Source organism: Peromyscus eremicus, chromosome 5 (genome assembly GCF_949786415.1).
Source record: "Peromyscus eremicus chromosome 5, PerEre_H2_v1, whole genome shotgun sequence".
In the NCBI taxonomy this organism is placed as follows: Eukaryota; Metazoa; Chordata; class Mammalia; order Rodentia; family Cricetidae; genus Peromyscus; species Peromyscus eremicus.
Window position 1 is genome coordinate 40,013,325 of NC_081420.1, and position 27,145 is coordinate 40,040,469.

Here is a 27,145-nt window from a genome sequence, read left to right on the forward strand (position 1 = left end):
GCTGCTCTTCCGCCCGACCGCGATGATGGTGAAGATCCTGACTCTGGGGTTCCTGATCCTCTCCCTCCTGGACCCAGCCCTCCCGGCTGCCGCTCCAGCTCCCAACCCCCAACAACCCCTTAATAGTACATGGCAGGTCCTAACTAACCGAAGGGATGTCATATGGAGTGCCTCAAAAATAACTGGCCAACCCTGGTGGCCAGACTTATATCCTGATCTTTGTAAGTTGGCCACTCTTACCTCTCCTGACTGGCACATGGATGATCAGCCACTCACGGTCAAGGCCCCCAACCTATATGACTCCTATCATGACCCGCGCCCTCGCCCTCCTGGCTGTGCCAATTCCGCACAACGTAAAAAGCTTGCCACCCAGAGGTTTTATGTCTGCCCAGGCAGCCACCGTGACAGTTCCCTCCTTCATAAATGTGGAGGAACAGAGGACTATTTTTGCAGATCTTGGGGGTGCGAAACTACAGGCAATACCTACTGGAGTCCATCCTCTAGTTGGGACTTTATTACCGTGTCTCACAACTACTCGCTAGGACACATCAATACCTATGCCGGTGCACCAGAATGCGGTGATTGGTGCCACCCATTAAAGATACAGTTTACAGACCCGGGAAAACGGGCTATGGGATGGGAGACTGGATTCACCTGGGGGCTAAGACTTTATCAGGAGGGGCGAGATACAGGCGTTATATTTACCATTAAGCTCATAAAGCAGCCTGCCAATTACAGCCACCCTTTAGCCCTAGGCCCAGATCCTATCCTCAATAAACATGCTAGACACCCTGATACCCCTTCTTTTACACCAGACCCCTTTACAGCATTTACCCCATCCCCTCTGGCCACCAAGGACATGATCTAGTGAATAACTACCCTTATTCAAAAAACCTATGCTTCCCAGCCCAGCTTGGTCGATTCATGTTGGCTTTGCTATCATTCAGTGCCCCCCTTTTTATAAAGACATCGCAGTTGATAGAGAATATACAACAACTGACAATCTAGGCAACTGCTGGTGGCACCAACAACCTACTTCCAAACTCACCCTCTCACAAGTCACCAGTAATGGGCGTTGCGTGATTACCCACGGCGCCTCCATTCCCTCAACCTACGCACCCCTTTGCAATATCACAGATCAATTAAATACCTCCCTTACCTCGGGATATCTCCTCCCTAATAATGATGCATGGTGGGCCTGTATTGATGGTCTCACCCCCTGCATTTCCCTAGAACACAACTCCCTCCAGTCTCCCCCCTCTTTTGCATTCTAGTGCAAGTCATTCCCCGCCTGACTTATTATTCCTCGGACCAATTTGCTGGCCTATGGGAGGAACATTTTCCACCTGCCACCCCCCACCTCCACCCGGGCCAAGAGAGAGGTGATAACCGCTGTCACCCTGGCAGTCTTGGTCAGGCTGGGCGCTGCCGGAGTAGGTACAGGCATTGCCTCCCTCATCCTCTCTAATCAACATTATTCTGAACTCCCGCAGCTCCATCGATGAAGATATAGCTCAGCTTGAACGCAGAATCTCCGCCCCTGAATCCTCCTTAACTTCCCTATCTGAGGTAGTTCTTCAAAATCGCAGAGGCCTAGACCTTCTCTTCCTTCAACAGGGAGGCCTCTGTGCAGCCCTAAATGAGGAATGTTGCTTCTATACTGACCACGCGGGAGCAGCTAGAGATAGTATGGCAAAGGTCAGAGAAGGGTCAGAAAAACGCAAAAAAGAAAGGGAACAAGAGCTCTCCTAGTTCCAAAACTGGTTTTCAGCCTCCCCGTGACTCACCACCTGTCTCCCCTCCATCCTGGACCCTTTTGTCGGGTTCCTCCTGGTGGTCGCCTTCGGCCGGCCGGGACACTCTCTCGCCTAACCAACTTTATCAGGACGCACGCAGATGGCTACATTACCGTCCAAGCAGATTCAAGTCCATTGCCATCGCCTTGACCTACAGGACCAAGGCTTAGATGAGCCCCTCCCATCACCGACCCTTCTGCTCGGGGGAGGACGCACCTGTGTACGGGACTCACGGGCATGATAGAAAATAAGGGTGCAGGAGAGACTGCAAGGAGAAGGATTTTCAATTTTCACACCCGAGACCCCTGAAGGGCACACCCAGTAGCATAACGGTTGGCATGATCCTTCATAACCCCTCGCTTCCTGCAAACCTTCGTTCTCTAGAAAAACATGCCGGCTTCAGGGGACCCCCTCCCTCGTGGGGACGACTGCGAGGGGAATTGGGAAGGCTCCTGCGAAGCCTACAGAGAGACTGGGTCTCTGCCCTCCCCTTAAGAGATAATAACATTTGAGCCTTCCCGAACTGGCTCTAGGACTTGGCCACTGCCTACAGAGTTTGAAAGAACGGGGGAGACGCCAGGGGCTGGATCATTCTGTCCCCTCAGGTGTCCACAAGTAACTTGGCCTTGTGACCATGGTTGCCTCAGAGAACCAGCGTTTCATAAGAAATGTCAGTTCTTCAGTAAATATCTAGTTAGGACATCTCGTGATGAGGTAGCTTAGCAACCGAGCAAAGGACCCTGACCACTAACCTCCTCATCCTGCACAGACATCCTGCAGCTGCACAAGCCTGAGCTAGTTAGAATAACGATTTCCTGCCTTCCCCCACCCTTCAAGAACTATATAAACTCTCGTGAAAAAATAAAATTTTGCAGCTTGATCAGAACCCTGTCTTGCTGTCTGTCTTCCTTTGTGTCTCCTGTCCTTTTTATTTCATCCTTCAGGTGGTCGGGAGCCCTGCTGGCCGGGGCATATAACCCCCTTCATACCACTTCTGTTTTATCCTCTTTCCCTTGAGGCCCACCTCTAATGTTACCTTGCTAGTTTCCTGGCTTCTCTGGGTATTCTAACTTAAACAAACATCTAAAGATTCAAATCTAACATCCACATGAACAAAGCGTATTTATCTTTCTGGGTCTGGGTTACCTCATCAGGGATGACTATTTCTAGCTTCAACCACTTACTAGTGAATTTCATAATTGCATTTTTTCCTTTACAACTAAGTAATATATCATTGTAAAAATGTACCACTACTTTGTTATCCATTCATCAGCTGATGGGCATCCAGGCTGTTTCTATTTCCTGGCTATTGTGATTAAAGCAACAATGAAGATATATGAACAGGTATCTCTGTAGTACATGGTAGGGTTCTCTGAGCATATGCCTGAGAGCAGTGTATCTGGACCACGTGATAGATCTATTTCTAGTCCTTTGAGGAAACTCCACGCTGATTTCCATAGTGGTTGTACCAGTTTACTCTCCTTTCCCCACATGCACGCCAACATTTGTTGCCCTTTTTTTCTTTTTAATCTTAGCTATTCTGGGTGGAGAAAGATGAAATCACAAAGCAGTTTTAATTTACGTTTTCCTGATGGTTAAGGATGTCAAACATTTAAAAAATATTTCTCGCCACTCGTACTTCTTGTTTTGAAAACTTTGTTTAGTTCTATGCCCTGATTTTTAATTGTTATTTCTTGGCATTTAGATTTTTAGGTTTTTGATTATTTTCAACACTAATCTTCTTTCAGATGTATAGCCAGTGAACAGGTTTTTCCCCATGCTGTAGGCTGCCTCTTTACATATAGAAAAGATCCATATGGTTGTTGGAAGTGATTGACTTGCCACTGCTTGGGGATAGAGTGTCCTAATGAAAGCTTGGACTCCGAGGGGGGCAGCTGACAAACTTGTGAAATACAAAGCAATTTAGTGTGGCTGGAACAAGCCCAAGAGAAAGGGGGTATGGAATGAAATTGTGCCGGTAACGGGGGCTAGGTTATGTGGAGTTTCAAAGGCCACTTTAAATGCTCTAGATTTTACTTTGAGTGAGATAGGGAGTTGGGAGTGTGTCCTGAACCACGAAGGGAATAGTGGGTCCCATATTTAATGGAATCTCCTGTCTGCTAAGTGGAAATGACCATGTGGCAGAAAGAGGAGGCCCTTTAAGAGGCTGCTTAGACAAATCAGTGGTGGCTCAAAAGTGAGACCACTGAAGCACAAGAAGTCACCAAATCCTTGGTACAGTTTTAAAGAAGATCTAGCAAAATTAATTGATGAATTATTGTCACAAGTAATTACAATGTACCCTGTTGGTAGAATTTAGTGTTTAGCAAAGGAAGAGAGATGAATCCCAAGCTTACTGGAGCTTACTTTCTAGTTAGAGGGACAGCAAACTGTATGTATGTATGTATGTATGTCTGATACTTCTCATAGTTAGGGCCTGAAGAAATGGCCCAGCAGTTTAGAATACTTGTTGCTCTTGGAGAAGACTCAGCTTTGCTTCCTACATAGTAGCTAACTATCATCTGTAACTCTAGTTCCAGGGGACCTCACATACTCTTCAGACCTCCATGGTCATTAGGCACATACACAGTGCATGTACACACAAATAGGCAAAGCACTCACACACGTATTTTTTTTTTTTATCTAAATACTTCCCATAGTTCCTTGAAAAGGAATAAAACATCGAGCTGGATAGAGGGATAAAGAAGGGCCAGACCACTGGCAACTAAACATTTTTTTCTTGTATCCCAGGCTACCCTCACACTTGCTTTGTGTAGCTGAAGATGACTGAACTTCTGATCCTCACCTCCACCTCCTGAGTGATGGTGGTGTCCCAGTCTTACATCACCACACCTGGCGGCTAATTTGGTGCTGGAGATTGAGCCCAGCATGCCATGTGCCATAGATAGGCAAAAGTTCTACCACATCCCATCACAGAGAGGACAAGCAAGGGTAGGAATTCTGGGGTAGCAGAGACCTGTTGTGTTCATACACTGTAGGGAGCTGTAAAGGAAACAGTAGGACTGTAGGTCAGAGCAGAGCGGTTGGTGGAGTAACATGGGAGGCCTGGAGGTGAGAAGGTAAAAATTTGTGATCAAAGAACAGAGGGGAGACTGATTGTTGAGACTGAGAAGCAGGGAGGAAAGACAGGGTGAGGGGAAGAGGGTGGCGAGGCACTGAGGTAGAGGTAGAGCGGGAAGAACTGGAAGACAGGAACGGGGGGGGGGGGGGGGGGGGCGGCCCGCGGGGAATCCACAGGGAAAAAGCAAGGACTGTGGCAAGGGGAAAACGGGAGCACAGAGAGGAGATGGAGGGGCCTGAGGAGAAGAAAGCTGGGTGCAGGGAGGATTGCCAAGTCAGCCAGCCTCTCCAGACTCTGGCGTCTGGCTATGCTTTAGCGGTTACTGGGGACGCCTAACCTGCCAGGAGAGGCGTCCTGAAAGAAACATGAGCTTCTCCTGAAAGCGAAGCCCAGCCCTGGGGACATATTATAGGTTTTCAGGGATGGAAGAATGGTAGGGTGCCTGGAACCCTTCCTTACACAGAGTACTGGACAGAATGGCAGTCAAGGCTCCCTGGTTCGGATTCTTGCTTCTGGTTTCCCTCTGGGGAATGTCAGCTCCAGGTAAGAGGGGGTTTGGGGTCAAGGGAGACCTACAGAGCCCAGCCTAACTCCCATGCCTTCCTGTTTTACAGCCTTGCTTCTCAGGCGCCTGAGAGAACACATTCAGAGATTTCAGGAGAGCTCTAGCCTGAATCCGGGCTTTGGTCTAGGCCAGGGTCTTGTGCCTGTCCCCAAACAAGGGTGGTTAGAGCAACCACTGGATCCCTTCAACACCTCTGACAGACGAACCTTCCTGCAGGTAAGGCTAGCAGAGGAGGCCACCGTCCACTGGACTGTCGTGTCAGTCAACTTACTCTATACCTAGTCTGTGTCCCCCCACTTCCCCATCCTCTGATTTCTGCCTTGCCCTGCACACCTGTAATCCCAGAACTTGGGAGGGGAAGGCTGGAGGATTGGGAGTTCAAGGTTAGCCAGGGCTCCATTGCCAGTTTAAGGCCAGTGTGGGTAGCATAGACTGTCAAAAAAAAAACAAAAAACAAAAACAAAAAAAAACAACACACAGCAGATTTTAACATGTAGCTGAAATTCAAACTAGCCTTGAAACCAATAGTGACAACAGGTGTTAAAAATCACAAGAAGAAGCCGGGCGGTGGTGGCGCACGCCTTTAATCCCAGCACTCAGGAGGCAGAGCCAGGCGGATCTCTCAGGCCAGCCTGGGCTACCAAGTGAGTTCCAGGAAAGGCACAAAGCTACACAGAGAAACCCTGTCTCAAAAAACCAAAAACAAAACAAAAAAAAAATCACAAGAAGAAATTTAAAAATTTACCCTTTTCCATTGCCTCCTCCCCTGTATATAATCTCCAAAGGTTGCCTCACTATTCCTAAATCTACCTAGTCACTATTACTGCTTACAAAAATAGCAGATGCCTACCATGCACCAGCCAGTTCCCTCTGTCCTAAGGATTTAAAAAAAAAAAGAAAAGCACAAACAAAAACATCTATTTTTTTTTTAGAAAAAATACTTTATTGAGCACATTGCAAAGGCACAGCAAGCTGGGAGTAACCAGAGTTCCCACTTCCGCCTCCCAGGGCCCCAAATATCGACTTTTACAGTTACGTGACCTAGACAAGCCCAGCTAAGGCACCGCTAAGTAGAAGGCGAGATTCTCAGGGAAAAGGCTGAAGTGAGGGAGAAGGGAGTCAGGATGCTGTATCATTTCTTCTCTCTCATTCCCACTCTTAGCGGTACTGGGTGAATGATCAGCACAGAGCCAGCCAAGATGCACCGGTATTTCTGCACATAGGGGGTGAGGGCAGCCTCGGGCCTGGCTCAGTGATGGCAGGTAAGAAGCAAGCTTTGGGGAGCTGGAGGAGACTAGGAAGGGGAACTGTAGATGATAGTTCATAACTCACATCCACCTCTCTACCGTGTGCTCTTCACAGGGCATCCTGTAGCACTGGCCCCTGCCTGGGGGGCCCTTGTGATAAGCCTGGAACACAGATTCTATGGTCTAAGTGTGCCTGCTGGGGGCCTGGAAATGGCCCAGCTTCGCTACTTGTCCAGCCGCCATGCGTGAGTGGGGATAAAGAAGGTGTTTAGAATTATAGGACTGGAATGCGGCTGGTGTCTCCACAGCTGTGTCTCTCTGCTACTGTTCACTATCCTCTGAGTCTCCGGCTTCCCCTCTCCCCGCTGTGTTTCACAATCCCTTACTCTTTCGCCTGTCATCTCTAACTCTGCCTCTCTCTATTTCCACCTTTCTCTTGTCCTCCATTCTTGTCACTCTGTCCAAAGGCTAAGCTCTCACGTGGGCTACTATTCCAGACCACCAGAAGCTCTTAGCAACATGATAGCCACATCCTGTTTCTGTCCTTGACTTCCATGTAGAAAATGGAATCCTGTCTGAGTGTAAATTGGGTCATTGCCACGGACTGGGTCTCAGTAGGAACACCAGACCGAGGGAGAACGGGGTGAAGGTATTCAGGATAAGTGAGATTCGGCGAATGACAGACAGACACAGACACCAGAGTATGCTGTGAAACTGCTGCAATTTTACTCAGATCAAGCAGTGTTTTTTTATACATTCATTTGAGGAAACATGGCAATCAGCCAGCGGGGCGATAGACATAGAATTAACAATGTGGTCACACAATTTTCTCAGAATGACTAACAGATCTCATGCGTACAGGTGTTATTTCCTCTTTTGTGGTCCCTCATCCGGACAGAGAACATTACGGCCCTAGCTGAAGTTTTCCTTTTACATAATTATTAGACCTTTGTTTTGTATCAAAGTTAAACCCTTCCCACCATCGTTCTAACCATGGTTTCATTTGTGAAAATATTTAACCTTTGCCTGCAGGTGAGAAGGCACCAGGGGGGTTGGGACCTAGCTATTCTTTCCATGAACTGTAACTTATGCCATTCTGTTTTCATACTATTATGATTCGCCCATTGGTTCCCATGTTTATCATAAGCTCCCGTAAAAGGCAATGGCTCCAAATAATTATTGTATCTAGGATTAAAGTTAGGGGGTTGCCACCACCGACCCTTGATGAGAAACTCTATTTGTCCCTGGATAATTCTTGTAGCAATGGCTAATTTCTGTAACTGTTTCCTTGTAGCTGCTGTTGGCTGTGCATGTGGATTGCTTATGAGTTCCTGGACTTTTACCTTCATTCTCTCTTCGCTAGAATCTTCGTCTTTCTGAGTCATAAGTTCTTTTTGCTCTAAATCATTCATAAATTCCCCCCCAAACTTCTAGGACCCTCTTTAACTGTTTGCCTAAAAGCTTGAATTATAGGTGGGGGTATTGAGGCCACTTTTGAGGAATCATTATTCTCTTTATGGGGCACATCAGGAACATTGAGAGTTAACTTCCTGAAATGAATACACAAGGAAACAGCAATAGTCACAGCTGCAAAGAGAAAAAGACAGAGTGTCAGCCAGCCTCTGCAAGCAGATTTTGCGTGGTTCCGTGTAGCCTGGCACCATGATTCGGGCAGATTGATAAGGGGTCGACAGGGGCATAGACCCGAGGGCCGCGAGCCCCCCTTTCCCACGTAACCACCTCATCCAAGGCATTTGTCACGCGGGCGACACCGTCGTGGGCGTGGCAGGTCATGACGCTCAAGTCCATTCCTTACATCTCCCCTGCTGCTCAGAAGTCTTTGTAGGAGCCACAGGTTCCCCAGTTAACTCTCACACTCACAGTAACTCGGCTACACTCCAATTCTTGCTACACACTGGCAGATAGATACATGCCAGTCTCAGGCTTTGGAACCTTTCCCTCTTCAACACGCGGCCTTTCCCCAGACATTTTTATGTCTCTCCTGTGCGGCTCACTTCTGTTACTAATCCCCACCAGTCCTTCCCCCAACCTCTCACTGGCTTCAGTGCCCTCAGCCAGGCTTATCTCTTTTTTCTGACTTTGTACCTCTCTTCTCCTACCGGTCTCCCTGACTCTCCCTGCCTGGTCTCGGTCTCTGTGTCTCTCCTTCTCAATCTTCTCTATAGCTCAGTTGGCTTCGAATGGGCAATCACACGGCACTGACTGAGAACCACCTCAGAAAATTTGAGGAAAGAAAGGATACCCCACCATCTTTCTCCTTTCTCTTTGGGTTTCTCCCAGCCACCAGTTCCTCAGCCCATTCAGAACCCTCCTTCTTCTTTCTGAGGCGCCCTCCTTGACGACCCCAGCTTCTCTTTATTTTTGATAAGTTTTTAATCTAACGTCCTAGGAAACTTTTCCGTTCTCACCTAAAACGGGTATTGAAAGAAGGTAGGTGGGCCTTCTCCCTTGGCTTAGGCGCGGAGAGTCATCGGGAAGAGACTGGAGCCCAGTTTAGGTTGTGGTCTGGGTCTGCGCAGTGGCCCCCAGGGGTGGAGGGTCCAACTTGCGCTCTTTTGCAGGCTGGCTGACGTGGCGTCCGCCCGCCAGGCGCTCTCCCGCCTCCTCAACGTGTCTTCCTCCAGCCCCTGGATCTGCTTCGGAGGCTCCTACGCTGGCTCGCTGGCGACTTGGACCCGGTTGAAGGTCCCGGGAATTCCTCGGGTGGGCGGGGGTGGAGAGGTCTTCCTCCTGGGCCCGAACCCGGGGTATTGGGGCGCACTCCCACGCCTCTCCCTACCCTCGCGGGTCCCCGGGGCCGGAGAGGGACTCCGGGCACGGGCACCCCTCCTCGTCCCAGGCTGACGCCCCTTCTCTCGTAGTTCCCCCACCTAGTCTTCGCCGCCGTCGCCTCCTCCGCACCGCTGAGCGCGGTGCTGGACTTCTACGCCTACAACGAGGTAAGACGTCAGCGGCCGGGGGACGCGAGGCAACCCCAGAACCGCACTTCCCCGACATCCTTCCCTCCCGCCGCAGGTGGTGGCCAGAAGCTTGACGCAAGTGGCGATAGGCGGGTCGTTGGAGGTAGGCGGGGGGCCTCAAGTGTGGAGGAGGGAGAGGGTAGAGGGAAGAGCTCGGGAAAGCCCGGCCGGAACGGAGAGCAGCCTGAGCGAAGGCCTTAGCCCAGGGAGGCGGGCAGGTTTTGGAACTGCTGGAACCGAAGACTGGACGCAGCATCCAAAGAGGAGGCGCCTGGTGGGGAAGGGGGTACTGAGCAGAGGGGAGGAGCCAGGAAAGGGCGGGGCCGAGGAGGGGCGTGGTAGGCTAGGGGAGGAGTTACCAGGGGCGGGGCCTCTGGCGAGCCCTAGTCTGGTCTAACTGAGTCAAAGTAGCAACCTAAAGAAGATGCGAGAGGGAGGGAAAATTGAGAGAAGACACGGACTGGGTTAGGAAGCGCCGCAAGAGGATGCGGTTCCAAGGAAGGGAAAATCCAGGCCCCCCGCGAACGTCGCTTCTCGGTTCCCGAAGTGCCTGGCGGCGGCCTCCGCAGCCTTCGCGGAGGTGGAGCGGCTGCTGCGCGCAGGTCCCGCAGCTCGGGCCGTGCTGAAGGAGGAGCTGAGCGCCTGCGGGTCGCTGGACCTGACTGAAGACCAGGGGGAGTTGCTGGGCGCGTTGCAGGCGCTGGTGGGAGGCACCGTGCAGTACGACGGGCAGGCCGGAGCGCCGCTAAGCGTGCGCCAGCTCTGCGGACTCCTCCTCGGGGTCTCCGGCAACCGCAGTCACTCCACGCCCTACCTCGGCCTTCGCCGGGCGGTGCAGGTAAGCTACCCAGATGCGCGCCTGCAAGCCAAGGGTTAGAGGACCAAGGTTGCGCTTCCACCTCAGCTGAGCTCAGACAACCGAAACCCCCCTCTTATCCTTAGATTCCTCATCAGTAAAATAAGGTTTGTGTACTTCACCTGGCTGATAATAACATTAGCTTATTAAGCAACCAGGCAGGTGCTACACACTGTATACAAATGTTAGAGACCATGATTATTATCCTTTTTATCTTGTCATTTGTTCTTGGCCACAGCAGTGTCTGGCAAACAGCAAGTGCACAATAGTATTTAAGACTGAGGGGAGGGGGCTCTTGAGATAAGGGTTCTAGGGATACCCCCACTCCTAGTCCTACAATTATATTTCCGCCATCACTTTCCCTGCTCTAATTCTGGACCAAATTCTTGAAGAATACCTCACAAAACGTATACATTTCTCAGGCGACAGACACTATTATTACCCCACTTACAGAAGAGCAAATAGGTAGAATGATTAACTCTTACCCAGGGTCTTGTAGATGATAAGACCTTGGACATTTAGTTACAGGGACCTCCCTCCCACTGACTTCTGACATTCAACAAAACTCAGGAACTCACCCTTCTCACTCTTGAAGTGTAGCCCTACTATAGGCCTGTGGCGCCCTGGCTTGCTGGGAGAGGAGGAATGTGTCTATGTATGCATGCACGTATATATGCATGTGTGTATTGCCCCCTAGATAGTCTTGCGCAGCATGGGCCAGAGGTGTTTAAGCTTCTCCCGGGCAGAGACAGTGGCACAGCTGAGAACCACCGAACCTCCAGTGTCTGGCGTCGGGGACCGGCAGTGGTTGTACCAGACTTGCACTGAGTTCGGCTTCTGTGAGTGATCCCCCTAACTCTAAAAGCAAAGGTGGTCACAACTTAACCAGACTCCTAGGTCCAGTGTAACCTCAGAGGTGTCTGGCTGGAGAAGGTAACACTCACACTCAGGTCTCAACCTGAGTGCCCCTTCCCCCTCCCTCCCTCCCTCCCTCCCTGTATTTCCTGTGTCCTATCCCAGAATGTCTCCAGCCTTGCTCAGTTACTGGGCTAGAAACTTCATCTTGATGCTTCCTACGCACTGTGCAGATGGCCTGTCAAGCACCGAGTCTTGCCCGCTCTGCAAGTTGTTCCCCTTCTCTGCTTCTTACTCTGTGGGCCTGCCAGAGGCCCTGCACGCCGCTGCCTGGATCCCGGCCTCTTCGGGTCTCTAGCTTGCACTGCACCTCTGCAGTCTGACTTCTACACCATAGCCGGAGAACTATTCCTACTTACTGGGTTTCAGTGACCCAAGGTTGGAGTTGCCAGACAAAATACAGGATGGCCAGTTACATCTAAACTGCAGCAAGCAGGCAGACAGACATTGCAGATGAAAACTCAGACATCACATGTACAAAAGCAGTGGGTGTTCTGTGTGTCTGAATACAGGTATCCCATGTCATATGTCAAATCTGGTCATCCTACCCCAGAGTTCAGCCTCTGTTTTCTTTTGGGGGACAGAGTCTTACTGTGTAGCCCAGGTTTACCTTAAACTCACAGTATTCCTCCTGCTTCAGCCTCTGAGTGCTGACTTGACAGGCATATGCCACCATACCCAGCCCAGAGTTGAGTTCTAAATCTTTCTGCACTCTGAAGACAAGCGAGTGTAGTAACATGAAGTAAACTGTTCAGATTCTATTTCCTATCTGTGTGCTCTTGGACAGACTTGGGCAAGTGCCTGTGGTTAGCTAGTTTCCATGTCTATAAACTGAGAATAACAGCAGTACTTTTCTTACTGCTGCTGTTACACAGCTTTGTGTATTTTAGGCTGCCAATACACCAGCCCCCTAGAGCCTAGGAATTCAGCACTTCCTGTTCAGTGTGCTAGGGTGATCCATCCCCCTTCTGTACAGTTTGTTCATCTTCCAGTCTCACCACAAGACACCGTACTTCCACGATATCTTCCATCACTTCTCTAGACTAAATCCTGTGGCCCATTTCTGCTGCTCTGTGTTCTTTAGTGCGTTCTAACCTGCCGTTCCCCCATCTCCCCTTCTAAGTGCTATAACAGCAGAGCATGGAATTATTTTGGCTGCCACTTTCTGCTCAATATTGCCCCACATATGTCTGTGGTCAGCAAATGGTGAAGGAAGGAAGGAAGGAAGGAAGGAAAGAATTCATGTGAGGCCGAGGAAGTCAGGTTCACCCAGGACAGTGTGAGCTGTGAATTTTAGGCAGGGGTGACAGGATCCAGTTTGAGAACCAGTCATTCCGATTCCCCTTTCCCTCTGAACCTTTGCACTTTCTCTTTCCCCTCTTGGTCACTCCTTCTTGTTCGGCTCATCCGTCCTCATTCCCTGAGTCCTTGTTCTTGCAGGGTGCTCTCCCTGATCCCATTGTGCTCTCTCTAGGAGCCCCACCTCCTAGAGATACCTCTGTCATAGCCCTGGTCACTCAGGGATGTCATTGATCCGGGATGTGTGGGCCTTTTTGGCAGTACTGTGAGCTCATGGAGGTCACTACTGGGGAGTGTTCTATACATTATTATTGAAGGAGAGCAGGGGTCTGGCCATATGTATTCTTCATACTTAAAGGTACTCTCTTTCCACAGATGTCACCTGTGAGGGTCCTCGGTGTCCCTTTTCCCAGCTGCCAGCACTGCCCTTCCAGCTAGATCTATGTGAACAAGTGTTTGGTCTCTCAGCTGCATCTGTTGCCCAGGCTGTGGCCCAGACAAACTCCTATTATGGTGGCCAGACTCCCGGAGCCACCCAAGTGCTATATGTGAACGGTGAGTGTGCCACCAGAAGCTGGCTCTACAACATCATTGTAGCCTCAGCTCAACACCATCCTCTCCTTTCTTTCCAGGGGACACGGATCCCTGGCATGTGCTGAGTGTAACACAGGACTTGGGACCCTCTGAGCCAGCCCTTCTAATTCCTAGTGCCTCCCACTGCTTTGATATGGCACCTATGAGGCCTTCAGACTCTCCCAGCCTCCGCCTGGGGCGCCAGGTAAGAGAAAAGGCTCTGAGTATTTTATATTCTCATTTACATACTTATTTGCATGAACCTTCTCTATCCAGTGCTGAGTTCTAACTTCCAGGATGTTCCGCACCTCTTCACAGAGAATCTTCCAGCAGTTACAGGTCTGGCTTAAAGATATAAAGAAGAGCCAGAATTGATGTGGATCTAAACCCAGCCCTTCACCAGTCCCATCATGGCAACTACATCCTGGCATTTTTCTTCACTGTACGAAGGAAAGCGGCTGGTTTGGAAGGAGGAAGTTCTAGACTTGGGATTCAGTGCCTGTTCTGTGTGCTTGTTCTCCAGTCGTCCTCACTGCCAATGACAAGGTGTGCTTTGTCACAGATCAGTGTAAATGTAGGCCAGTGGTTACTGTCCTTGTAGACATTCATATTCTGTATGGTAAATGTCAGGGAAATATGGCTCTCCATGCTGGAGCCTTCTTCTCCAAGGTCAAATCTAGCTTGAATTCTGCCCTCTTGCTTCTAGACTGGGTACCTACTGCCCATGACTCTCCACTTCCTAACCCTGTCCCTCCTGAGTCTTAGTCTGCAGTGGTTAATCATTGTCAACTTAACTGAATTCAAAATCACCGTGGAAACAACTCTGGACTGTCTTTGAGGACCTTTCCAGTGAAGTTATACTGAAAAGAAAATCCACACCTGAAGTGGTGGTAACATCCCATCCCTGAGGTCCCAAATGAATAAAAAGGGAAGCTGAGCCCCAGCATTCATCTCTCTGCCTTCTGACTGTGGGCATGATGTGACCAGTTGTCTCATGCCCCTGCCACTATACCTTTGCCACTGTGATGGACTGTATCCCAGTGAGCCAAAGCAAATCCCTCCTTCCTTATATGTTTCTTGTTAGTTATTTGGTCACAGCGGCAGGAAAGGGGCTAATACAGTCAGTTTCTGTCTTCCGTGTGTTTCTGTCTGGAGGGAATGGCTGCACAGCACTTCTCTTTCTCTGTCTCTCTTTTGGTCTTCCTTTTAGTACCTTTCCTCCCTCCCTCTCCTCACAATCAAATGTCACTCTCCAGTGCTTCGAGCTTCCTGCCGGAAATGTCTGAGTTCTGGCTCATCATCCCTGGTTTGGGGGTTAGTCCCAAAGCTAACCTCTTAGGCTGTACCACAGCTCACTCTACTAAGCAGCGGCCACCAAGTAGGAAGGAGCAAGTCCAGGAGAGTGACAACCTCTAAGGAGCAGGTCGAGAAAGGAGGGAGGGCTAGAAAGAAAAGTGTAACCAGAGGACAAGTGCTGTCACTTAGGACTAACCTTAGTTCAGCTCACAGGAGCTACCCTGGATCCTGCATTGGCCTCTAACCACAGTTCCTCACCAGATCCAACCACCACACGTCCATTTAGATATTTAGCATGTGTGCTGGCCTTGCACATGGTGGTCTGTTAAGGGAATCATGCCCTTCCTACAGAATCCGCATGCTTGGGTTGTCCCTCCTGCTCTGCTAGATGAGCCCTCGGACATCTTCTGCAGTCTTCCTTTCAGATTGACACCTGGATGGCTTTGGTGTTGGTCTGTCCTCTCCCCTCAAGCGTTCTCAGAGATTCTGGAGAGAACTCACCCTGGAGGGTGTTAAAGGAGCAGTCTCTTAGCAGTGATGTCATGGATAGCATCAAAAGCTTAAAGAAAAAAAAAAAAAAAAAGAAACAAAACTCAAGCATGTCCTCTCCTCCTTTCCCGACTTGCTCCATAGAGGCTGTCGCTCTCCCAGATTTGCAAAGATAAAAATTAAATGAAACTACATCAACTAAAAAAAGTCTGCAGAGCAAAGGAAACAGCAAAATGAGAAGGCTGTCCAGGGCTTGGGAGAAAGCATACGCTAGTCCTGAGTCAAATAGGGGGCTAATATAAAAACATCAGAACTCCCACAGCTCAATAACAAAAATAATCGTTTAAGAAAGGCCAAGCTGGGTGTGTGTGGTGATGCACGTCTGTAATTCCAGCACTCAGGAAGCTGAGGCAGAAGAACAGTGAGTTGACCACCAGCCTGGGCTGTGCAGTGGTGGTCTCCATTGATAGCCAGCTGGTTTGGGAGGAGGAAGTTGTTATTATTCTCAAAATTCCTTAATTTTTCTCCTTGTTATTCTAAAAAAAAAATAATTTGCAATCATAAACAGAAACCCGACTAAACAGGTACATGAGACCATTCTCACTCTCATTAGTCAGAAAAGGCAAAGCAAAGCTGGGGGGCAGCACTCCCAGCTGTTGGGGGGCTGTTGTGACCAAAGGTACAAGAGCAAGCAAGCGTTGGTGAGGCTGTGGAGAAGAGGGAGCCTTACTCCCTGCTGTGGGGATTGTAAAGTACTACAGCTGTAACAGGAAACACTGCGGACAAGCCCCCAAAATCACAAGATCCAGCAACCCCTTTATTGTGTATATTTACAAAGGGGATGAAATTCAAAATTTAAAAGCTGGCAGAAGAAGCGATCCCAACAGGCATCCTTCCTCTCTCCTCGGCTGTGGGACTTAGCTCCTCCCAGTATCTGGGACAAGAACCTCCCACCCCACCTACACCCTCAAGGTCTTCTAGCCCATGGGACAGCGGTTGGGAGAGGCTGTGCTCCTCGGAAGGCCACCAACTATTGACCTCTCTTATCTCAGTGGTGGGGAGGGTAAAACAGGAAGAATTTCATCGCTTAGACTTTATGGATTTTCCTAGAGAAATTTGGAAGGATGCCATTTGTTAATGGTGTGCTGGTGTGTACTTTCTGTAGACTAGGAGACACGGGGTGGAGGTGGGGTAACTCAGCCAGAATACAATGACAGATAACTATATTGGTGAATGTTGCCAATTTGCCTAGCCAAAGACAAAATGTAGATGCCCAAGTCATAGCTTAATCATCAAAAAGCTTCTAATGAAGAGCTGGCGTAAGGCTGGGGATGGAGCCCCTTGCCACAATGCCAGCTTAGTCTTTGAGAGATCCTGGGTCCTATCACCAACACCACACAAAAAAACATGGTAGAGTTGAGGAGAAGGGTATGTGGGGTGGACTGCATGGGGACCATTGATGCTTGACCAAGTTCTAGCATTTTGAAATCTCAGACCACAATTCTCCAGCACCCTTTTACTTTAATTTTTTAGTGATTCTTACTATGTATTATGGGACTTCCTTATGCCTTTTCCTTTGGGAAATTTTGTGCAGGCTTTAAAGGATGAAAATGTATAAAACAGCAGCCTCTTTAAACAAAATAATTTTTTGGAAAAATCCTCGCCACCATTGAACCATATAGCATGATGACTCTACACACAAGAATCCCATTGTATTTTCCTAATTAGACCAAGAATGGGAAAATTAGTGATTTACCAACTGGCACACTTGACCCCAAGGATGAAAAGTGTACAATCCAGATCCAGAGCCTGAGGCCATTAGGGACAAGAGTTCAGTTAATAAGTATAGAGCAATCAGAATGGTACCGTATAATGGGAAAGAGTAAGACATCGGGACATTCTCTTTGGGGAGTGTATGAGGGGAACAGGCCCATATAGAAGACACAAAGGAACACAATTAGGGAATAGCTCAGTGGTATGCTGTATCATGCCCCTTGAGGAGTGAAAAATTGCTCTTAGATTGTAGTGGAGAGTCTGGACCCCAGACGTCCTTTTCCCAAGGTCAGGCATTTGGATAAGGGCCTCCATTCCCTCAGGGCCTTGAGGAAAGTTCCTGCTTGCTAAAAGTAGCCATTCTCCTTATCTCTGGCAGGAGGAACTGTGGCCCTTCCATTGATATAAGAGGGCTCCTGGTAGTTACTGAACCTTTGAGAACAATAGGCACTCAAAATCCTCCTGAGTCCACACAGACTCCCATGTTTGGCTGTTAAAAATTTTAATATAATGTGTTTTCTTTTCTCATAAAAAGTTATTTGGGATGGACAAGGTGGCTCAGAAGTTAAGAGTATTTTCTGCCAGGCCTGAAAACCTGAGTTTGATCCCTAGGACACATGTGGTAGAAAGAGAGCCCACCCCCAACTTTCCTCTGACCCTGATTTGTGCGCCATAGCATGTATACACACATAGGCAAACACAGACACATACAATAAACAGATGCATGTACTTCCTGACATGAAAATGCCCATGCACCCATGAACTCACTGCAGGTATGGTTATCTATCCACACAAAGTCACCTCAGTGAGATGGTCAGTCAGCATCCCAATAGGCAGCTATAACTGGATTATGTTACTAACACACACACACACACACAGAACAGGAGGGAGTTTGAAAGGGGAGATTACATGTTCCAGATGCTTGGGAAGAGTGCGAGAGGGAAGTTAAGATAGTTAAGATTTGTTGTTTACATGTATGAAATTGTTAACAATAAATAAAACTATTTTATTAAAATAATTGAATTTAGGATTCTTTCTTGCCATTTAGGAAGGTTTTGAGTTGTTCTAGCCTTGCCTTGATTGTGAGATTCCCTCATTTTTAATTCACTTGTACATAATATGGGATCCTTATATTTTCAGTGGTGACCCCAGACTTAGTTATGTCTACAATACAGCCCACTAATCTGTTTCTCTTCTTCCCCTTCTTTCCAGTTACATGTCTTATTTTTTATCAGAATAAAAATGTTTTGTTATTCTTTTAGCTTTGTCTTTATGTTTTAGTTTCAGATATACAATTAATTAAATACATTAAATGCCCACTAAAGGGCTTTTGATGAAGGCTCATCTCTGGGTTGGATGGAGCCCATATTATTGTAAGTGCTTTATTTGCATTAAATATACAGGACTGGCGGAGATAACACAAAAAGACCAGAAGAAGCACCGCATGGCGTTGGCCTTTTGAATTAGACACAAATGCACTGTTCATGTCTCTATTAATCACAAAGATCCATACCTGACTCCTGTTAGGAAGAAAAAAACAGTGTTTGCTGTGAGTGGGTGGCACCAGTTTCCCCACAGTGAATAAGATCAGACAGCCTCCAACTCCTCAGAGAAATCCACAGAACAAAGGCTCATGAAGAAATGTGTTTTCTTGACCTTGCAGGTCTGTACAACTTGAGAAGGGAGGTTGGTTTCAGGACTGATTTGGAAAGATTTAAGATCAATGAGCCTTCCTAATCCCCTTCCCCGGGTTTTTCATTAGGTGGGGAATGCTCCCTCCACTTGGGGATCTCTGCCTTGCAGAGCTGTCCCTCACCAGCTCTTGTTCGAGGAGGAGGAATATTACCTGAGAGAACAGTTGAACTCTGGAGACTCTGAAACACAGTTGGGTTGAGGGGGCAAAGGAAAATAGGAAGAACAAATCTGGAATTCTATGGCACTATTATCTTAACAATCACAAGAGGTGTTCACATTGCACAGGACTGTTGACCCACAGACGGAGCTCATCCAATTGAGCTAACTAACAGACCAGTGAGTGGTCTTTCATCTCTCCCTGTGGTGTACAGATAGATATACATGGAGACAAAACTCCCATACATATAAAAACGTTACATTTAGCAACATAATAACAGGGAAGTAAGAGAGTGGGGGACCTTCCCCCACTTTTTCCTGGGTACTCTTGAGGAGAGAAGGATAAGAAGTATCAGGTAGAAAAAGAGACCTAGTTGATGAGAGGAAAGACAGAAACACAGGATAGCTTCGGGAGGACCTGGACCAAAATCCACCCGCCCAGAACTTTATTCAAAAGGGCTTTTTATAGCAATGCCAAGCGGTGAGGGTCTGCCAGATGTAGACCCTTCCAAACATCTGGTAACCACGCCCATCGTGGTCAAATCATTCTTTTATGCAACCCTACTGAGTAAAGCGAGCTCACATCGAGTAATTTGGGCCTCTACATTAGAGGTTTTAGATACTTAAGAAAAAGAATGGTCTTATTATTTCCTCAGTATATCTTTGAAGAGTCTTACAAAAGCTTAGGATGGTCACATTTTAAGTGTTTTTAGCATGTGGAATTACATAAAATGTTATCCCATTTGGCTCCTCAAGTCTTAACCAGCCCTTCACTCTCAGGTCAGGGATGGGGCAAAACGTGAAGATGTGAAGGAATGATGATTTTGAGGGGTAGTTGGTTAGCACTCCTCACCTAACGCATTCATAAACTCCAATAAGCTGTCGCGGGACAAAGAACTCGGGTTTTTAATCGTTTGATTTTGTGTTTTCCCACGCCTGTTTTATCTTGCTTAGTCCTGTCCAGAGGATCCCAAAGGTAAAATACAATGAAAGACTGAGCTTCTGTTTAGGGGCACCATCCCGTGCCGACTCGCTCTTCTTCCCAGTCTTTGGCTCACCAGAACAGCGATTCCGACCTCTTCAGAGATTGCCACTGGGGGTGGGAAGTGGGAGGCTGTCCTGGTCGGACCCCATGAGCACAGAAACTGGGGGAGGGTAGGGGGAGCAGGGACCTCCAACCACCCCTCAGCTCTCATTTCTTCACTTCCCAATAAGAATCACACACAGGATCTTTGCCTATGAAGAAAGCATTTTAGACACCCACAGAGCCACATTATTTCCTTTTCCCTTTTTATTTTCTTCAAAACACCCTTTGTTTAAAACTAAAACCATCTATGGGTATAAAATCCTCTTCCTAGATGTCTTAGATTGCCTCTAAAGTCTCATCCAGTTAAGTGACAACATATCGGGGGGAGGGGAGAAGGGAGCTATGTGGAGGGTCCATTTCATAGTAACTGAAAGACCTCAGAATTCTCATCAGTATCCATTAAAGCAAGGGTCAAATTCGAGCGAAGATGTTCTGGTGGCTGGGTTAAAAACACACCTGAGGCAGCCAGGAGCTAACCTAGAACCTTCTGATCCATAGTCAGACGTGTTCCCATTGTACCACTGACCATGTCTACAGGTCTTTTTACTGAGCTATTTTAAAATAAGACTCTAGAATCATTGCTTCTTTTAAAGCTACTAGATAACCATTCACTCTGACTCCCTTTCTCAACTCCCACAGCTTACCCTGCCTGGCAGATAGCCTCCCAGACTCCCGGTTTTTACCAAGCACCGCCAGTCACAGAGTGGACCATTTATTGGAGTTCCTAAGGCCAGGGCTAGAGCCTGAGTCGTGGAAGCCCTAACAAGTCAGCCTGGATCAATTTAACAAGAATGGTGAAATGTAAGAAGGAGATTTATTCAGCTTGACCATGTTTATAAGAGTAAAAGTTTCAGTGAGCCGACCCCTTCCTCTCCCAGCCCCAGGTCGGTATTGCAGGTCCTGATGTGAGGTTCAGCTTCATTTATTTATTTTAGTTCCATTCATTTATGTATTAAAGGTGTTAGAGGACAGCTTTCATCAGTCAGTTCTCCTCTTCCACCTTGTGGGGACCCAGGGTTTGAGCTAAGCACCTTTAACCCTGAGCCACAGTCTCCTGGTCCTGATAGATTTTCAGAACTGTGTGAAATCTCTTCCTGGGAAGATAAGCTTCCTACCTGGATGGTACCAGGCACCCAACATTTCTTTCCCTGCTCAACAAGAGATTCACGTGCATCATCTCAGTTGTCTGATAAGCAAAGAGAGAGGCACAGCATCTGTTTAGTAGAGTCATTCCTGCAGAGGTGGCTACTGATAGTTTCTAAAGTCCAGCTTACCCATCATTTCCTGCTTCCTACAAGATGGAGACATCCAGAATGTCCTATGATCAGATAACTAGAACAGGAAAAGATAGAGGAAATGTTTAATACCTCCTGGAAAGCAGACCCAAAGTTCTGGACAGCTGTTGGGAAAGACAATTTTCCCAGATGTGTCCTCTAATCTCACCCACAGACTTCCCTGTTGCTGGTTTTAGTGAGCAAAAAGGTCTTAATCATTTTGATCATTTTCTAGTTAAAAAAAAATAGTGCTGGAGAATCTGGGACATACAGAAAATTTTCTCTTTGTGAACAAAGAAAGAACAGGTAGGGTGTGCAGTTTCTATGGCATAGCAGTTATCATGTTCCCCTGACTCAATTCAAAAGCAGGCAGACAATGGCATCTTTTCCACAAATATGTCCCGTCTGGAAGTTTTTAATTTGAGCAAAATAATGGTGTACCCCATGAGCCTTGGAAATGAAAAATAAAAACACTTTGTTTCATTTTAAGGGGGATTTTTCTGTCTCTCCCCAAGAGGATGAGAATATGACGACTCTAAACTTTTTAAAACAACTCTGAAATTTTCCTTTTCACCAGCAAGGAAGCCAGCTGCCTGCTCCCCAAGACATTCTCGGGGACTCTCTAGCAGAGGGCTGGTGGTTGCTGAGAGCCCTGGTCCAGTGTGAATCGTTTAAAACTCTCCTGCTTTTTCCCTTCGTTAAAGTTATTATTGTTTTCCTATTCTTTACTTATTATTTTGAGACTCATTCTGTAGCCTTAAACTGACCTGGAACTCCTGTTTCACCTCCTCAGTCCTGGGATTATGGACGTGTACCGTCATGCCTGGTGTAATAGTGAAATTTAAAAAGCAAGTTTTATTTATCTGTATGTGTAGGTGTGAGTGTATGCCCTGTGTGTTTGGAGAAACCAGAGTAGGACATCATATCCCCTGGAAATGCAGTTACAGGTGGTCTGAGCCGACCTTAACTGCTGAGCCATCTCCCAATCCCAGCAATGACATTTTTGACAGGATCTAAAACATACTCACTTCTCTAAGCTTACACTTAGAAGTATTTATTTCCAACAGCATATCCTGCAGCAGAATGAGGGAGGCGTTTCTAGCATGATGTTCCTCGTCCTCTCGGAACCAGACAGCCCAGGTGCCCTCCCTCTGTAGTTTATTATCGTAGGCAAACGTTCCGTCATCTGTAGTATCTGTACGATGATGCCATGCCCTTTACTACATAGGGTTTAGAATTCACAGTATTGCTCTCAGAAAGGTATCTGGGAGTGTTTGCGCTTCACCAGCGATACTCCGTGGCATGCCCTTCTAGAATTTCTCTTTAACTCTCTTGTGATGCACTTAAAATCAGGTCTTGGCTCTCTGGCGGATTCTCACGGAGGAAAATCGAGCCCAGGTGAACCATTCGGAGAGTATCTTTGGACTCCAGTGAACAACAAAATTGCTCAAGATTATTTATTAAAATTGTGTGTGTGTGTGTGTGTGTGTGTGTGTGTGTGTGTGTGTGTTTTCACTCAGGCCGTTTAACGTTGACAGGAGCATACAAAGAGAAAGGGGGCGTGATACTCACTGCAACCCATCAGAGAAACCTAGTGTGTGAATACAAGATCACGTTCAGAGCATGGAGTCCTGGGTGAGCCTCCGAGGATTCCCGAGGCAGGAGCGGTCTCTGGGCGGGTCTGGGGTCTCCCCGGGTTCAGCTCCCCTGTGCAGGACCGCGCTCGGTCCCCTCTTAAGCCTGTCCTTCACAGGGCTACATGGATCCTTCTGGAGCCTGGTAATCTTACCACGTTTGTTTCAACGTTTGTAGACTCCAACGCCTGGGTCCATCCTGAGAACTTGACAAAAAAGTCTCTCCCATAATGTGTCCTTAAGTATGTCAGATCTGGCCAGGAAACTGAGAGATGGACCTTAGGCTCACGCTCCTCGTCTGTGATACAGACACTCACGCCCATTTCACCCGGTGGCTGAGTCTTGGGTGAGTCAACCACTGAGGAAATCACCAAACTCCACACGCCAGGAGAGCTCTGTCTTGTTTAATAACTTCGCCTCTTTTCCTGGCGCTCTGCTTCCTGAACCACCTGGTAGGAACCTTGGGTATGGGTGGGTGTAGGGGAGGGTTCCTGGCCTTTGAGTTCAGTGTGTTCTGTTAAAATAGGAGGTGTTGGGTGCAGGCATGAGATGAGAAGCCCCATGCACACGGCTGAGGCAGGAGGATTATCTCGAGTTTGAAGCTACCCTAGCGTACAGACCTGGATCCTGTCTGAATAAAGAGATAAAAGAAAAAAACATAAGAGTAAATAAGAAAAAGGAAGTTTATTTTATTTTATTTTTATTTTTTTCTGTTCAAATAGAACCCCTGGAGGGAACTGAACGACATTGTATTTTGCGTGTGGTTCCATGGTGTAATGGTTAGCACTCTGGACTCTGAATCCAGCGATCCGAGTTCAAATCTCGGTGGGACCTAAACTTTTTTTTTTTTTTTTTTTTTTCTTTTAAAGATTTATTTATTTATTACGTACAGAAGAGGGCACCAGATCTCATTACAGATGGTTGCGAGCCACCATGTGGTTGCTGGGAATTGAACTCAGGACCTCTTGAAGAGCAGTCGGTGCTCTTAACCTCTGAGCCATCTCTCCAGCCCGGGACCTAAACTTTTATTCAATTTTCTTCTCACTTAAATGGATACTCTTAATTCCCGATAATCACACCTTAATAGAGTTAAATACCTTTATTCACGAACTAAGTGACTCAATTCTTGCTTACAGTTTGTTTTCTGGAGGGAGGGGAATAAAAGGAAGAAACCTCAGGAAGGAATTGCAGTGGGAAGCAAGAACTCTGCTCACACCTGGCGGGGGTGGGGTGGGGGTGGGGAGGAAGGACTAGTAGTAAAGACCCAGAGGAAACAGTCCCAAGCTGTAATGGAAACCAGAAATAAAATTTATCTAGTCTGCACAGCAATAGTCGCTATTTTGGTGTGTGTGTGTGTGGGGGGGTGCTTTGTTTAGGGGGAGTGCTTTGTTTTTGTTTTTTGAATCAAAGTCTCACTCTATCCCTGAGTACCTCAAACTCGAGACAATCCTGCTTCTGTCTCCTGAAAGCTGGAACTCCAACTTTTTCGTTTGGTTTGGAGTTTTTTGTGTGCTTTATTTTTCCTTTTTAACATTTTCTTTTAGGGAGGGTCTCATGTAGCCGAGGATGGCCTGGAATTTCTAATGCTCCTGTCTCCGCCTCTTGAGAGCAGGAATTACAGATGACTCAGGAAGACGCGGTTGGCCACAGTCTCCGGTGAGTAGGGAGAAATCCAAGCTTGACCAGTTTGCACTAGCCCACGTCACGTGAACCGAGACTGGGAACGACTCCACACCAAGGGTGGTGACGTCGTGTGAGCGGGGGTTGGGTGGGGGACTGGTGTATCTTCTGGAACTGTCAGCTGGGTGAAAGTGCCCAAGGGGTTGTCAAGGGAAGGAAGGCTGGAGCCAGGGAACCGCAACCAGAGTCTGCTCCCGCGGTCTCCAAAGTCACGCTCGCTCTTCCTGCAACATCTTTCTCTAAAGTTTTTTGTTTTTCCAATGCCGTACTTGTACACTGCGCTGTGAGCGTATTCCCTTCCCATCGCCCCTTTTTGTCCCTTCTGCTCCCGCTGACCTCCTTCACAACCGGTCCACCCGGGTGTGAGCTCACAAGCAGGTCTCACTTAGGGAGCCACACACAGATGCTGTGTGTTCGTGACTGCAAGGTCACTTCATATCAGTTTCACAGCGCACAGGCCACACCTTTTTGAAACAGAAAATAACAGCGGGGAATAGTGCGTCTGCAGTCTCCAGTGTCACAGGCTGTTTGACAAGATTTCGCCGTGGAGGAAGGAGGCTGATTTATTTTCAATAAATAACATCCCACATTCAACGACAGGGAGCGCACATATATATTTCTCTCTTTCTTTCTTTCTTTCTTTCTTTCTTTCTTTCTTTCTTTCTTTCTTTCTTTTTTAAGGAATTTAGCGTCTTGATTTTTCACTTACTTAGATTTGTAAGAAGTTTGATTTTTCTTTAAAATATTGGTTATCTCTATCTTGTTTTATATAACCGCAAATCTGCCTGAGATCGTTTACTAAATTTAGGGGACCGTCATAATAAATTCGCCTCTTGTAAAATCGGGATTTACTCATAACCACATATGACCACACCGTTTGCTGTTCCCATAGAGTTTTCAATACATTTTCATACATATACACATGAGTTGGTGATGAAAAAAATTACCCTCAATCCTTCTAGTAAAGGATGTGTTTTGAATGCAAGTTTCCTTTTCACACATAATAAATTACTTATCAAATTCTCTAGTTATGTCTTTTAGTGTCCGCTCTCCTTAAAATATAAAGACAATTCAAGCCAGAAGAAGCAGGCCTAAAACATGGTTTTATAATTACTGAAAATACTTTAAAAAATCAGAACAGGCCGGGCGGTGGTGGCGCATGCCTTTAATCCCAGCACTCGGGAGGCAGAGCCAGGCGGATCTCTGTGAGTTCGAGGCCAGCCTGGGCTACCAAGTGAGTTCCAGGAATAGGCGCAAAGCTACACAGAGAAACCTTGTCTCGAAAAAACCAAACAAAAAAAAAAAAAAAAAAAAAAATCAGAACAGTTTATAGAAGTATCTTCTATTGCAATAGGTCATGGCAGGGTCTTTGAGCATTCAAAAATACAAAGAGTTTGGCATAAAACTTTTCGGCAGATGTAGACTGCGTTGTGCAAGAAGAAAAGGGTTCGTGGAAAATAAATAAATGTTTATCCTCCGCAGAACATAGCTATGAGGCCTACGGAGATCCCAGTAGTCAGTCGAGAACTAAGGCAGAAAGTAGAGCCATAGGGGAAGGCTAGCACATATATTGCGGGTCGGGGGAAGAGAACACGGAGTTTGAGGATGGCGGGACCATTTTCTCTGTAGGGTGGAAAGCAAGTGTGGGACGGAGAAACGAAGACGATTAAGGATGGAGATGTGCAGGTACTACGAAGGGATCTTCAAAATGTGAAAGGGTCCTTTTAGGAAGATGGAAATATGGTTACATATGAGAATTCCTTAAGGAGTCTTGCAAGTTGAAGGCTGTTATCACCACATACAGATCACAAAATCAAAGTTTCGGACCGCCACCAAAGTAAGACTTAAAGATAGAGGCAAAGTGCCACCCTTCTGTAGGGGACGAGGTGGCCGAGTGGTTAAGGCGATGGACTGCTAATCCATTGTGCTCTGCACGCGTGGGTTCGAATCCCACCCTCGTCGTAGGTCTTGAACAGGCCTCAACTTTATGCTTTTCCAAATCTTAAACTCTTCCAATCCTTAAGTAACTCCACTAGAGTATGTACTCTTGCTCTCAGCACACAAACTGCAAGAATTTCCTGCCGTAGTAGTGTATGTACCTCATCACTCCTTCAGGTCGCAGCTCACATCGCCTTCTCACGTGCTTTGGTTTGTGGTTTGTACCTCAGAAGACCACCTCTACACAGTTGGTGGGAGATTGCATCGTGCCTTTCATCTCCTTAGCCTCGATGTCACAGTGAGGCGTTTGGGAATCACCCGGTTTTTTCCTTGTTTTCTTTCCATTGCCCGATGACTGGGTATTAACCACAGAAAGACACAGATGAAACATCACAGCTTCTTTAAAGTACTTCACAGGAGCTTCAATATCCCTTATCTTCAAAGTCCTACTAAACGTTTCTTTTTAAACTTTATGCTCAGAAGTAATTTCAAATTTGTGGAAGATTTAAAAATAAGAATGGTAAGAAAGCCACACATACTTTTACTAGAATTTACTTATTCCCTCTCTCTCCCCTGTCCCCACAGGCCCTTGCTTTCTGGCCTTTCTCCCCCTCGTCTCTCTTTGAACCACTCCCACCGCTGCAGCCAAAAAGCAAACAAACAACAACAAAACAATTGAGAGGCAAGTTATATATATCAGCAGGGTCCTTGCTCTTGAGGGCATTTTTTTCTTTTCTTTTGTTTTTGTTTGTTTAGTTGGTTGGTTCGGTTTGGGTTTTTTGTTTGTTTCTTTATTTGTTTCTGTTTCT

The 27,145-nt window shown here is 47.2% G+C and overlaps 1 protein-coding gene and 2 non-coding genes across 3 annotated transcripts; all 3 read left to right on the plus strand.

The window, feature by feature from the left end:
* The first annotated feature begins 256 nt into the window (after positions 1 to 256).
* Prss16 (serine protease 16) lies at positions 257 to 15,170 on the plus strand. The gene is made up of 12 exons (XM_059263004.1): positions 257 to 353; positions 5,493 to 5,659; positions 6,606 to 6,705; positions 6,806 to 6,935; positions 9,273 to 9,396; positions 9,573 to 9,650; positions 9,727 to 9,774; positions 10,219 to 10,509; positions 11,225 to 11,366; positions 13,117 to 13,296; positions 13,374 to 13,519; positions 13,633 to 15,170. The coding sequence occupies exons 1-12, from the start codon at positions 257 to 259 to the stop codon at positions 13,687 to 13,689; spliced, it is 1,560 nt and encodes a 519-aa protein (XP_059118987.1). The 3' UTR covers positions 13,690 to 15,170.
* Positions 15,171 to 23,480: 8,310 nt separating this feature from the next.
* On the plus strand, positions 23,481 to 23,552 carry Trnaq-cug (transfer RNA glutamine (anticodon CUG)). The gene has a single exon. It is a non-coding gene; the product is annotated as a tRNA-Gln (tRNA).
* A 2,726-nt stretch (positions 23,553 to 26,278) lies between these two features.
* Positions 26,279 to 26,360, plus strand: Trnas-gcu (transfer RNA serine (anticodon GCU)). Its single transcript has one exon. It is a non-coding gene; the product is annotated as a tRNA-Ser (tRNA).
* Positions 26,361 to 27,145: the final 785 nt, after the last annotated feature.